We start from the raw sequence: 13,627 nt of genomic DNA on the forward strand, positions 1-13,627 counted from the left end.
TTAGTTTAATTAGTAGCATAGTATCATCAGCAAACTTTGTTGCATAACTAGTCCTTTTGTTTTCCAGAGTGTTTATGAGTACATTGAATTTCACAACTTCAACACATATCCACGGAACTCCACTAAATCAGTCCTCTTCATTGAACTGACCATTTACTCTTATTCCCAGTTTCCTATCCATTAGTCATTCTTTTTAATCTATGCAATGGCCTTCAGTCTTATAATATAGTGGCTTAGTTTCTATGAAAGCTATCAGGGCTTTTGTCTAAAGATTTATGTAGACATATCAACTGGTTAGACATATCAGCTAGACTGGCATTGCCACAAACTTTGCAAGTTTTGTAAGGCAGGACTTCTTTTAACAGGTCTATGCTGACTCTTAAGTATATCATACTGTACCAAGAATGTCATATTTAGGCAGATGTCTGTTAATTCTGTTCATTATTACAGTCTACTGTTTTTTCCAGTACGGATGTTTGGCTAACAGTCCTTGGATAACTATTGAACTCTTTTAAAAGACATTTGTTGTTTCCTGGTACTTTGATGATCAGGTAGTTTCAAGTGACTGGATACGTACCAGTTGTACTCAATCAACTATTTTACCCTGTTTTCTTTATAACTCAATTGAATGCTATCTAGTAATGGCATTTTTTTATTGTTCACTATGTCAGGATTTTTTTAATAACTTTTTCAACAGTAACTTCAGTTTCAGGCAAATCTTCTGAAATGTCCTCCACGAGGAATGATTCCAGTTTGGAGTCTCTTTGATTTTTTCTAGAGTGAACACCAATGCAAAGAATGCAGATAGCTTCTCTGAAATGTCTGTATCTTCACCGTGTGTTTTTTGATATGTGCTTATACCAAAACTTCTACTGACATGACTACCTAATTTACTAGTCCATTCACAGCAGGTTGTATTAGTCGTAAGTCATCTGTGCTATTCATTCTCACTTTGATCTGTATGTCATTTGCAGACTTTATCAATAATTCCATTTCTTATTATGTCTATGTCATTTGACAACACAGAATAAAAAATAATCTAATAAGTTTCTCCTTTAGTATTAGTTTTACTACTACTAGTAGAAGAGATTAAGTTTTATATTAAATGCACCTTATATATGTTAATAATTTGCTTTATTTTAGGGAGGTAATCCAACAGCTACAGTAATTGCATTGTGTTCAATGAGAGATTTCAATCTGGCTCAAGAAACTTGCCAGCTGGCCATCAGAGACATTGGGTGTCTTGAAGTGTTAATTAATTTGCTTGATACAGAAGAAATTAAATGTCAGGTAAGTAGCTTTGTTGAAAAGAGCTGTGAATATACCTTTTCTATTAGCATATGTTTTCAATTTTAAAGGTTATATAGGATGAAGGAAACTGATTTCTTTTTTCTCTCTCTCTTTTTTTCTGTATTTTCTCAATTGCAAGGACTTCTTAGACAAAAATCAGTTAGAATGTTTTTCAATTTCCTTCTTCTGATTTGATTTAAAAGTTAAAATGTGCTACATAACCCTTCATTTTATAGATTTTGCTGCTTATGTATTCTTAAGTAATGTTTAATGTCTGTTGTCTTCCATTATTTAGATTGGTTCATTAAAAATCCTGAAGGAAATTAGTCAAAATACACTGATCAGACATGCAATTGCAGATCTTGGGGGCTTAGAGATCATGGTGAAAATATTGGACTCCCCAGATAAAGATCTAAAATGTTTGGCAGCTGAAACAATTGCTAATGTTGCTAGATTTAAACGAGCGCAAAGGACAGTAAGGCTTCATGGAGGAATCAAGAGATTGGTAAGTATATTTTTCCCACAGTGTCATTTTTTGCATACATGAGTCTTCAGATGGTATGTGCCATGATTAAAAAGCAGCTTAATATGAAACGTACTTGTAGATAATTAAAAAAAAAAAGTTTTTTTTTTGTTAGGTTGGATTGTTGGAATGTCCTTCAGTGAGATCAACTGGTCTAACACCGTATCAGGCAAAAGATACTGAAATAGCACGCTGTGGGGCTTTAGCACTCTGGAGCTGCAGCAAAAGTACCAAAAACAAAGAAGCAATCCGTAAAGCTGGAGGCATTCCATTATTAGCTGAATGGCTCAAAAGTTCACATATAAGCATCCTAACCCCAGTTGTGGGGACACTACAAGAATGTGCTTCAGAGGTAAGTAAACAGCTAAGGTATTTCCAATCATTAAAACAATTGACTACTAAAAAGAAGCATTACATTTGACTATCATTTAAAAATGAAGCTTCTCCAGGACAGTTACTGGCACAGTTATCCCATCAGGAAGTTTCCACTCTGGATGTAGATACTCTGTGCAAAGTTTTTTTGAGAAGGTTAGAGTTTGTAATAAAGACCACATAATTTTTTATTTTAAAGGCTAAGAGTAGTGCATGAAAGAAAGTATATAGAAATGAAATACTTAATGAGTTTCATTTTTTTCACTGTACTTGAGAAATGAAATTTGGGAAATTAAGATGTTATATTCTGGCTAATCAGTACATTTAAATTCTACAAAGCTAACCCGCAGATGTGGCCAAGAAGATCCAATGCAATACAGAACAGTGTGTTTTACTGTTTTACATGATTCACAAGGACAATGTGTCTGATCGGTTGTCAAAAGAAGAAAGGGATATATGTGATTTCTCTACAGATTTCCTTGGCAGGTTTCACAGCTTTGAGTGTATTAAGTTTTAAAATTTGAATACAGTTATTTTCACCATAGCTATCTGAGATGAGTGGTTATTTCCCCATTTGTGGAATCAAATTTGAAACTATCGTGCATTGTGCTTGAGGTAAAAAATATAAATAAATTCTATTCATGAATTTGAGACATGCAAGACTTTTTTTTTTTTTTTTTTTGGAAGATTCTGCATTATGAAGGAGTTTGTACTTGCAAAAATAGCTTCTTGAACTACACAAACTTATGCATGCTCCATGTGACAGCATTTTGTCTTCAGTAAGTCTGTATTCAGCAGGTGAAATTTTTAAGGATTTCTTACCAGGCCAAACCTGGACACAATTTTGGGGGAACACTAAATGCATTTTTTTCATGCAGATGTTTCCCTTCTCTTAAAAAATGGTCCCCTGCTCCAATTTCTGTAGGTAAAAAAAATGGAAGAAAACATAACTGCAAAATTGTAATGCTAAGAACATATTTTTATAACCTCGTTCTAGGAATAGATTTGTTGTTTTGACTTCCAGCTGTAGATGAAATGAGTGATTACTGGTTGATCCCATTCTAAAGCATCTTTTTTCCTTCCCTGTCTCTGAGCAGGAATGCTGGTCACCTTGTAAGCCAGGTGGCTACAAAGTAGGCATTGCAGTTCCTGGTTTTACTGGAAATTTGAAGACCACAGCCCTGCAGAGAATTTATGTATTTGTTTAGCTTTGAGAACATCAATAGAATATTCAGGGCAATGCACATGACTTGGGCTTAAAATAAAGTACAAGGCTTCACAATATCAAAGCCTTGAATTGTAGTGCTGTGTTGTTATTGTGACTAGTGATATTGACTGTAAATATACATGTGCAATTTGTATTTTTAGCCAAGTTACAGACTTGCAATAAGGACAGAAGGAATGATTGAGAACCTTGTGAACAATCTGAGTAGTGAGCATGAGGAGCTTCAGATGCATTGTGCTAGTGCCATATTTAAGGTAATTGTATTAACTTAATCAGTAGATAAAAGCCAGGATTAGCACTTTGCCTTCATGTAGTTTACACATAGTATTTCTCAATTTTACTGTTTCTTTAATGTGTGAGATACTACTTTGTAAAAATGTTGATGATCCTTCGCTTAATTTTTATGAGGATGTTTTAGCTGCATTTTGATATTGCAGTCCTTTTCTTACTCCTCTTGTGTGCAAGCCCTAAATTCCAGTTAACCAGTGGAGAGAGGCAGGGCTTATTGTGCAAGAAGATGCATGTTCTTTTGTTTATTTGCCCACAAAGTGGACAATGTGACAGCGTAAACACTGCTACAGTAGCTGTTTACTGCCTAAACTCCCTTAGTGAAACGTTAGCATAGTCAGGCACTTTAATAAAATATTTGCGTTTTCATCTGTGTTAGATTTGACTAGTTAAAACATAATGCACATAACTTTTGAAGACATTGCTTTACGCATTTTGCATAATATGTGTATTTAATTTTTTGTATAGTGTGCAGAAGATAAAGAAACGCGTGACCTGGTTAGACTGCATGGAGGTCTACGACCACTATCTGTTCTGCTTGGTAACTCTGAAAATAAACAACTTTTAGCAGCTGTGACAGGAGCAATCTGGAAATGTGCAATCAGTGGAGAGAATGTGTCAAAGTAACAATTTAGTTTTACAAATATTTATTACATTATCATGTTTTGATTTTATGGGCCTCTATTGTTTTCAAAATACTACGTCGTTATTCTGCAAAACCATGTTTTATGATTAGTTGGACTTTCAACTTAGGTTTTATTGTACCAAAAACTGCTGGTGACCTCATCAGGGTGCATTGGAAACAGTGTTAAGTTCCTGGAATCTTAACAGTTAACGGAGAGAATTGGTGCCTCTGAACAATAGTTAAGATACAGAAGACTAAGCCAGGAGGTGTACTAACACATAGAAAATACTTTTCCATGTATGTGTATCTGATACCCCCCTCTCTTCTCTCGCTTGCAAACTGCAATCATGGCTGCATGGTAGAGTGTAGTCAGCACAATTAGCTTTAACATTTTAGGTTGAGAGAGAGAGTGAACATTATCTCACTCTGAGGTAGGTATCTAATATCCATTAGGTCCACTTGCTTTAGAAATATACTGGATGCTAGGATAATTAGCCTAGATGCCTCTCTCCTTGATTACAAAAGGCACTCAGAAAAGTAGCTTGGTCTGGACACCCAACTTCTAAAGGACTGTATTTAACAGTAGTGAGTCCTACCATAGGTACTTACATCTTCTCAGTATCAAGGTCCAGAGTGATTATCTAAGAATGTGACAGCACGAATTATCACCCTGTCTTTTATGGAATAGCTTAATGACTGAGAATACTTGGCCTCTCTCAAATTAATACATCTGATTCGTGCACCTTACCTCAAAAAATGCCTGCTCTACTGGAGTATGTGCTAGGCTTCCTGCTGAAGTTATGCTGCTCTGTACAGAGGAATGAGATTCACAGACTGGGAGGAGAATCAGTAAAAGGTAACCTCTTCCTGCAGCCCTAATTTTGGTGTACTCTGCTGGACAAGCAGATATAATAGATAACATCTGGGTCAAAATGAGAAAGAATTCCAGTAATCTCGGTTTACAGTGTGGCTTTTAACTGTCCTAAATGAGTTCCCAAACCATTCTTATACAGAGCCATGGTCTTTACATACTGTACTTCTGTCCTACTTCTTTTTGCATTCCTCATTTCACAGTTACCTGGCTTTTCAGAAAGGTATATCCTCCTTTTCTGTGAGCTTTGGGTGTCTGCACAGAGGCATCCTGGTTCCAGATCAGTGATGAGATGAACTGAGTGGTTCTGTCTATAGTAGTAAACTAAATAGGACCTAATCTCGGGTTCAGTCACTATGTTATGATTATCCGTGCTGTTTAACTGCTAGCACAATCTCTTACACAGTTTGGCCTGTGCCAGCAAGAGCTCTTCCAGACAATGCCCAGACACCCCTTGGGAACAGCACAGGCAACAGATTGTTTCCATTAGGCAGAATGGGTGAGGCCACCCTGAATTGTGAGGATAAGAGATTTTAGCCATATGGATGCTATGTTGTGCTTCTTGTCCTCAGGGCTCCAGAATGAGCCATCGCCTGTTTTATTTATTAGTGTAGTTGTAGCCAATAATTCTGTGCAAATGCAAACAGATTTTTGCGGGGCTACTCGCGTATCTTTGGCAAGGGCTTGAAGCCCCATGAAGGTTACTAGCCAGGCACAGCTCCAGACTTGAGCTGAATTCATGTATTATGCACTGCTGAGACTGAAGCAATAAACCCAATCAAAAGTCAGATTGGGAGGACACAACAGAACAGGGAGGAAGGATAATATGAAATCACATAAGTAGATCTGGGGGGATGACTTTAAGTCTGGCATGAGGCTAGAACTAACAAACCCTGCTGGTTCCTGCAGAGCGACTTAATTATCTTCAGACTACTCTGCAGTACTTCCTGTACCTGAAGTATATTGCTGAGATGCTGTGCTGACTCAGCAGTGAGCTGGTACAAGTGCCTATGCCTGACTAACTCAGATTCCAGCTTGTATGCAAGCAGCCATACTGCTTCTGGACACAAGATGGCCTGAGCCAACAACTCTGTCAGACTGTAGCCTGCCCATCACAGAGCCAGCTGATATTATTCCATCCATGAAGCAGTTCGTCTGCAACACTGATAAAATAGTCAGAGAAAATCAGTATTTTTCTTTTTGAAATTGTTCACTTGGTTTGTTGCTCTGTTTTCATGTTGTTGGTATTTCCTCTTTAAAAAAAATAAATATAGGGACACTTCCAAATTACATTGAACAAAGAAAGACTTTCTCTTTAAGCAAATGTGTATCAGATCCAAGCAAATCAGAAAAAAATAAAGTTTCTAATTTCTTGGTATAACATTAATTGTTATACCGATAAGCCATCTTGGAAGGATTAATTTTTTTTATGGAAACAGAGTTCTAGATCTGCCATTAGAATCTCAAAAATACTATTTTTTTGTATGAAAGAAAAGTCACATGTACAGCTGATTCCTGGAAAATAAGGAGTAGTTGTAGTTCAAGTAGACATTTGCAGAATCTAGGGAACAAGAGGAGCACAAGTGAGAACTCAGTTCTCTCAGATAATTTATCTTTTTAGGAGAGGAACTGTGTATATTTACACAAAAACATATCTCAAAGCATAATTAATAGGTGATATACAAGCTAGATCTAGCTTGATACACTAAGTGGAATTGTCAAGGTGTATCGTAGAAAAGGTGTGAAAGGAAAATAGGATATTTGTTGAGCGTTAAGAATCCTCTAAGTTCTGAACAAAACAAACTTAGAAATGGGGTGACCACAGTGCTGAGAACTAAAGTACTGTGCCAGAAGATTAAATTCTGAGGTTTAGCATGCATCTGTTTGTAGGATGGAGCCTGGACAAGAAAACTCCAGGATTTTTACAAACATGTTTTTGATCATCAGTACCAAAAGTGCTATGAAGAATGAGGGAAGTATTAATGTAAAAGTCAACTCAAATTTTTGTCAACTATTTTCTTAATTTTATTAATTCCAAAATGAAATCTAGCATAGTTCTAGTCTTATATGAAGAAAATGCACATATTAGGCCTGAACTAGCTATAGAACTGATGAGGACAAACCACTAAAGGGTTTGAAACATAAGGGTGATCCTTTGGCTCCAGAAAGGTGGAAGAGGGTCAGATATACTCCTGCTCTAGCTATTGTTAACATGGTAGAAAAAAGAAATGGAAGTTAGGATGCCACTGTACTTGCTAGTCTTCTAGTATGTTTACAGCTAGTTAAAGATGTTTCATCCACATGTTAAATTTTCAACACTCCTCAAACTACTCTTTGGATTTCTAGAACAGTAAAATAGAGAAATATATTTAAAAAGGTAAAGTAAGAAATGATGCTATATGTCACACTTACAAGAACTGATTGGAGTGGCTTACCGATATTGTGATTTGTTCATCAAGATAATTTAATTACAGAAATTAAGGATTACCTTACAGTAGTAACATACTGATAATAACAACTTTGTTTTTATTGCTTTCATTTAGATTTCACGATTATAAAGTCGTAGAAGCTTTGGTAGGACTGCTCACTGATCAACCTGAAGAAGTCCTTGTAAATATCGTTGGAGCACTGGGAGAATGTTGCCAAGAACCAATAAATCGAGCTATTATCCGTCAATGTGGCGGAATACCACCCCTAGTGAAGTTACTTACTGGAACCAATCAGGCACTGCTTGTGAATGTAACAAAAGCAGTGGGAGCGTGTGCAACAGAACCTGAAAATATGATGTAAGCCATTCATATTGACAGCATTTTAAATATCGCAAAATATATATACTTTGAGTAATTCTGGCAGAAATATTGTTAATATTTTGGGGAGAATATTCCGGGTTCTTATGCAGTGATAGTTAAAATTTGTTACAAAATATTAAAAATATGTCTCTCTGCAATCAGATAACATGGAATCATAGAACCATTGAGGTTGGAAGGGACCTATTCAGATTATCTAGTCCAACCCCCTTGCTCAGGCAGGGTCAGCTAAAGCAGGTCACCCAGAACCACATCCAGTCAGGTTATGAATGTCTCCATGGATGGAGACTCAGCAGCCTCTCTGGGCAACGTGTTCCAGTATTTAAACTTTCTCACTGTAAAATAGTTTTTCCCTGTGGTCAAACTGTATTTTATGCCGTTGAGATCACAGAATAGTTAGTTCGTGTAATAGGGGTACTTGAAAAGGTATTTCCAGTTTGTGGTACTTTAACTCGGGGCTTTGAGGGCTGTCTACTATACTTCTATCAGTTCATCAGCATTAGTAGTAGACTCAATTTCAGGTTAAACACTTTAGAAGGTTTTAGTTTTGTCAATTATAATCTGATTTAAAAGGATATTTTACGGTGTGGATTAGTTATTTCCTACTGTAAAATGTGCTAAATAGGAACACAATTTTTTCCTTGAGAAAATGTGTAGAACATAAAGCTTTTGTGTTTGGGGGTAAATCAGATAGAACTGTAGTGAAATGATTTTTATTAAAATTCAATTTCAAAGTTACAAAGCACCTATTTACAAGTGCTGTATGGTGGGTACCTGCTTATGCTTCTCTTCCTTTTACATCTGTTCTTGAATCATAAATAATTTCCTAAATTAGAGAAAGCAATTCCAAAAGAAATGTGTGCATTTACTGTCATGAAAAATAATTTGAAAGTTTTTGAAATAGAGTGTTATTTGTATTTTATCTGTTCTGTCCCTCTTCATCATTCCTTTTATCAATTCAGACTTTTTTGCACGCTTTTCTTTCCTCTTATTCCTTTGCAAGACCAAAGAGAAAGACTGCCTTTTTACTCAGAAAGTTGCTGCTCTCTTTGGTTTTGTGATGTAGATTTGTACAGCTTACAAAGATCCTTGAGCTTTATGATTAAGTGTTCCAGTTAAAAGTTGAGGTGGGCATTTACTGTGCTTCCTGTTCCCTTACAGGGATATTTACCTCAAGATTCTCAGCATATTTCCCTCCTTATACATATGGAAGATCAGAAAAAGAGTTTTAGTAAGCTCCTCCTGTTCTGATTTGCATAATTCACTTGATATTCATATAGCAGTGCAGGGAATTCTTTTCTGAATAGGGCTTTTGTTTTCATGCTTTGGCTGTCACCCAGTGGCAAAAGGCTAGATGGTACACAACTGTAAACATGGGTTGTGTGAACAGTTAGCCATGTAGCAGAAAAGTACACATAGATGAAATCATCTTCACTGTGTATCTCAAATGAAGAATGCTAAATGTCTACCTTTGCTGTAATGTATTAACAAAATTAACTCTGTAAATCAACCGAGAAATTTCAAAGCTAATAAATATAAATTGGTATTATAAAACCTCAGACATATGCCAGTACTCAGGACTACCACGTGTAATATCCAGTATGGATAGCTTCACACTGGAATGTGGTCAGCATAAGCACCAAAAATAACACAAGTTGCTGCTAAAATTGTGATAAAACAAAGTCCATCTTGTTTTTAAGGAGAGAGTGCAGGTTGTTTAGGAGGAAGCTTGAAAGATTTTGCCAAGAGTGGGTGAAGGATTGAAATGTTGAATTCAGTTCATATGAAAAAAACTCTTATCAAAGGTTCTCAACATTTGATTTCTTTTTATTTATTAATATTTTTAAAATATTTTAAAACATTAGCAAGGAATTTATTCCGGGAGCAAAATATACTTTTTACTGCTTCAACAACAACAACAACAAAAACACAGAGAAATTACTTTCATTACTGTGACATTTACCTGAAGTATTGTGCTAGTGCAAGTTCAGACTCATAGCACTAGAAGAGATAATGCAATCTTTTCCAGAGGCAGGATTCAGCCAGGTGCAGGTAAGTTTGATCCTGCTCCGTCAAAGTGTTTAAACAATACTTAGTTTAAACATCAATATCAGTACAATTACTCACACATTTAAATGATTTGTTTGGTTGAGTGCTCTGCCTCTTGCAGGGTTAAGATATTAGATTCCCCTGTTCCCCCACCCCGAAACGTGGGTTGACCATTCCTTTTCTGTCTCCTCCTCCTTAGACCAGTATAGCAGAAGCTTAGACTGTAACTCCTCATACAAACCACCCTTCTCGAGAAGAGTGGGTCACCAAACACATGAAAGGTACATAATCTGTAGTATCACGTTGTTCTAATTGCAGAATTAGGGACTAAGACTTTTCTTTCTGAGATTTTTTTTATTTTTAAACGTTAGAAAACATTGATATGTTGCTACTCAATTTATAAATTAGTGATATGAAAGCTCCAGAATGTGAACACTGCATGCTAAGGGTGCTCAAGTTCTGAGCATTTGGTTGTGTTTCTGTGATACCCTAGAAGGGGATAATGGACGATAAATAAAGGTAATTTATTTTAATATTCCACTTGTAGTAATATCTACAAGTTTCTACTTTAAAAAAATACTGCTACAGCTTTATGATATATGTCAGGTAAATCTTTTTCCAGTCCTCATGTCCTCATCTTAAAAAAACACAGGTGAATTTATCTCTTTCCAGTCAACTCCAACAGTGCAAGTTATTCCTGTCACGTGGCACTAAAATGCTGGAGAACAGCCATGCAGAGAGCGATCTGGGGGTTTTAATCGACAACAAGCTGAACATGAGCCAGCAGTGTGCCCTGGTAACCAGGAGGGCCAGCCATGCCCTGGGGTGCATCAGGCATGGCATTGCTAGATGGGTGAGGGAAAGGATTGTCCCACTCTGCTCTGGTGCCGCCTCACTTTGAGCACTGTGTGCAGTTTTGGACACCACAGTATAAGAAAGATATAAAACTGTTAGTGTCTCTAAAGGAGGGCAGCAAAGATGATGATGAGTCTGGAGGGGAAGACACAAGAGAAGCAGATGAAGTCACTTGGATTGTTCAGCCCAGAGCAGAGCAGGCTGAGGGGAGGCCTCATGGCGGCCTCACAAGGGGAGCGGAGGGGCAGGTGCTGAGCTCTGCTCTCTGGGGACAGCAACAGGACCCAAGGGGACGGCATGGAGCTGGGACAGGGGAGGGTCAGGCTGGGTGTTAGGGAAAGGTTCTGCACCCAGAGGGTGGTCGGGCACTGGGACAGACTCCCCAGGCCAGTGGCCACAGCACTGACTCTGACAGAGTTCAAGAAGCATTTGGACAACGCTCTCAAACACATGGTCTGATTTTTGGGTGGTCATTTGGGGACCCAGGAGTTGGACTCGATGATCCTTGTGAGTCCCTTCCAACTTGTATATTCTATCATTCTATGATTATATGATTAAAAAGTTCAGGTGCTAGCCATCCTACTATTCCCATTATTACCTTATTTATTCCTGTTTAATCTTACCAAAGTATTAAGAGACATCTGAAAGACCCATGTGGTAGCAAAGTACCTGGAAACATTTGTCTTCCCACAGTACTAAAAGCTTTAATTCGAAAAGAGGATGCACAGTTCCACCACCTCATTCCCTTTTATACCTTACAGTTTTTTGTTGTTGTTTTTGTTTCATGAGTTGCTTTGTTGTGCTAAGAATAGCTGTCTTGAAATACATGAGAAAATCTGTTTGAGCTCTTATAATGCTTTCAGCTCTTTACAATCTATTGCTCATCTTAACAAGAATGTAGGGATCTTCCAAGATGTTCTGGAAAGAAGCAAAGCCACTTTGTAGCCTCTAAGTATATACACATGATGACTTTCTATTGGAGTTTGATACTTAGCTGTTTCTGGTCTTTTTGGTTCAGCTGCATGAATTATTATTACATTCCTTACTCTGTAATCATTTTTTTTCATGGGATGTCTCAATGAGTTCTAGGAGATCAGTTGTTCTTTTCTATTAGCTTTTCTCTTGTCAATTTGGCTGTTAGGTCTTAAGGCTTGTTTTCTTTGTCATCTGGTTTGGACAAGCAGTGTTTAAAAAGATTCTGTTCTAATTTAGCACTACAGAAATGCCTAAAAGTATGATGATTCTTATGGATCCTACTGTCATTGACCTTGATATTTACTAGAAACCCAGAGCAAAGCAGGAAAATTTCAAGTCAGTATCTAACTCTCAGTAAGGATTGAGAATTTTCAAATATATTGTCACATTCCATTAGCTGCATGTCCTTAGTGAAGTTAGCCTTAGAGCCTTTCAGTTGAACAGTCTTCTATTTTGACTGTTCTTATACTTGCAGCAGTAGGCATGTGGAAACCACACACACTGAGAGGGTGGAGCTCATGAATTTTCCATGAGTGATTCAAGGGTATGTAATGAAGAGGATGGGGTTCATGTGAAAAATAAAATGTGATTCTGGATTATAAAAAACAGAGCGCGTTCCATGAAACAGTGGAGTTAACTACTGAGGGGAATACTGTATTTTTATGATATGTTCCATGGAAGAAGCATGCATGGACAAAGGAAGAAGAGTAGTAGATTGGCATAGGTGAATCCACATCTTCTGTATAAAGAATGGCAACCCGCTTCTCTCACAGCAAAAATAAGCTGAACCTGTTTTCCACACTCAGTCTGCTGCACAGCATTGACAGAGATGCCTCTGCATATCTTTTATGGATGTTTGTCATTTTAAAGAACTTTCACAGTTATTCTTTTTATATTACCAAAACCAGAGTACTAATGCTCATTCTTTAACTGACATTAGATTTTCATTTGCACTTTTCATTTGAAAACCCATAGACTTCAACTCTAGCATTCAAAACTGAGGTTTTAGAATATTATAAATTAAAATGTACAAATATTTTAGCCAGACAGATGGAGTTGAAGACATTGTTATATAATTCTATTTATTAAAGCACTCTAGCAAATAGCGAAAGTTTTAAGAAACATACTAAATTGTGGTTTCAGAAAACACAAGATTACATTCTGCCAGAATTAAACCCTGTAATCTTACCAGTAAGCACAATACAGAGTCAGTTTAACTTTGTTTATTTATATCTGTATTAGTGGTCTAAATTGGCAGACAATAAAATTAGACTTCTCAAAAGTTCTGGCAAATAATACTGTAACAGAAAAAGATGATAGATATGACAAACAGATGCTTAGGCTCTGTGCATGTGGTGTTTAAGCAATTCATTTTGAAGTTTCTACTGGAAAGGTGCAATATTAAATCTGAATTATAAAGAGAAGTACTATTTCAGATTAACAGTTTTGCTAGTTTCAGATATATTTTAGAAAACAATGTAAATTCCTAGAATTGTGACATGATTTTTGCAGACATATCATGATGTTCAGTGATGCAGTGACATCAAGTTTCATAAATGAAGCAATGCAAAAAGCCTCTATTAAGCAACTGTCATCTATAAACAGTTAATGAAAGTCATTCATAAAAACTATGTTGTTAAATTATCTACACTGGTCAAATAGCAAATACCACTGTACTTATAGCGAAGCAACAGACAGCAATTACCTATAATAGAATTAATATTCCTACTTTGCGTGAGTTTCATGC

The 13,627-nt window shown here is 36.7% G+C and overlaps 1 protein-coding gene across 6 annotated transcripts in view; it reads left to right on the forward strand.

Moving 5' to 3' along the window:
• Window positions 1–13,627, forward strand: part of ODAD2 (outer dynein arm docking complex subunit 2) — a 95,223-nt gene that overhangs the window by 35,902 nt on the left and 45,694 nt on the right. For all 6 annotated transcript variants that reach the window (XM_040548355.1, XM_040548359.1, XM_040548354.1 and 3 more), the window contains exons 11-16: window positions 1,144–1,290; window positions 1,586–1,795; window positions 1,929–2,165; window positions 3,554–3,664; window positions 4,167–4,321; window positions 7,738–7,980. In XM_040548355.1, the coding sequence (XP_040404289.1) occupies window positions 1,144–1,290; window positions 1,586–1,795; window positions 1,929–2,165; window positions 3,554–3,664; window positions 4,167–4,321; window positions 7,738–7,980 (1,103 nt within the window). The remainder of the gene's footprint in view (window positions 1–1,143; window positions 1,291–1,585; window positions 1,796–1,928; window positions 2,166–3,553; window positions 3,665–4,166; window positions 4,322–7,737; window positions 7,981–13,627) is intronic.

Source organism: Cygnus olor, chromosome 2 (assembly GCF_009769625.2).
Source record: "Cygnus olor isolate bCygOlo1 chromosome 2, bCygOlo1.pri.v2, whole genome shotgun sequence".
Taxonomy (NCBI): Eukaryota; Metazoa; Chordata; class Aves; order Anseriformes; family Anatidae; genus Cygnus; species Cygnus olor.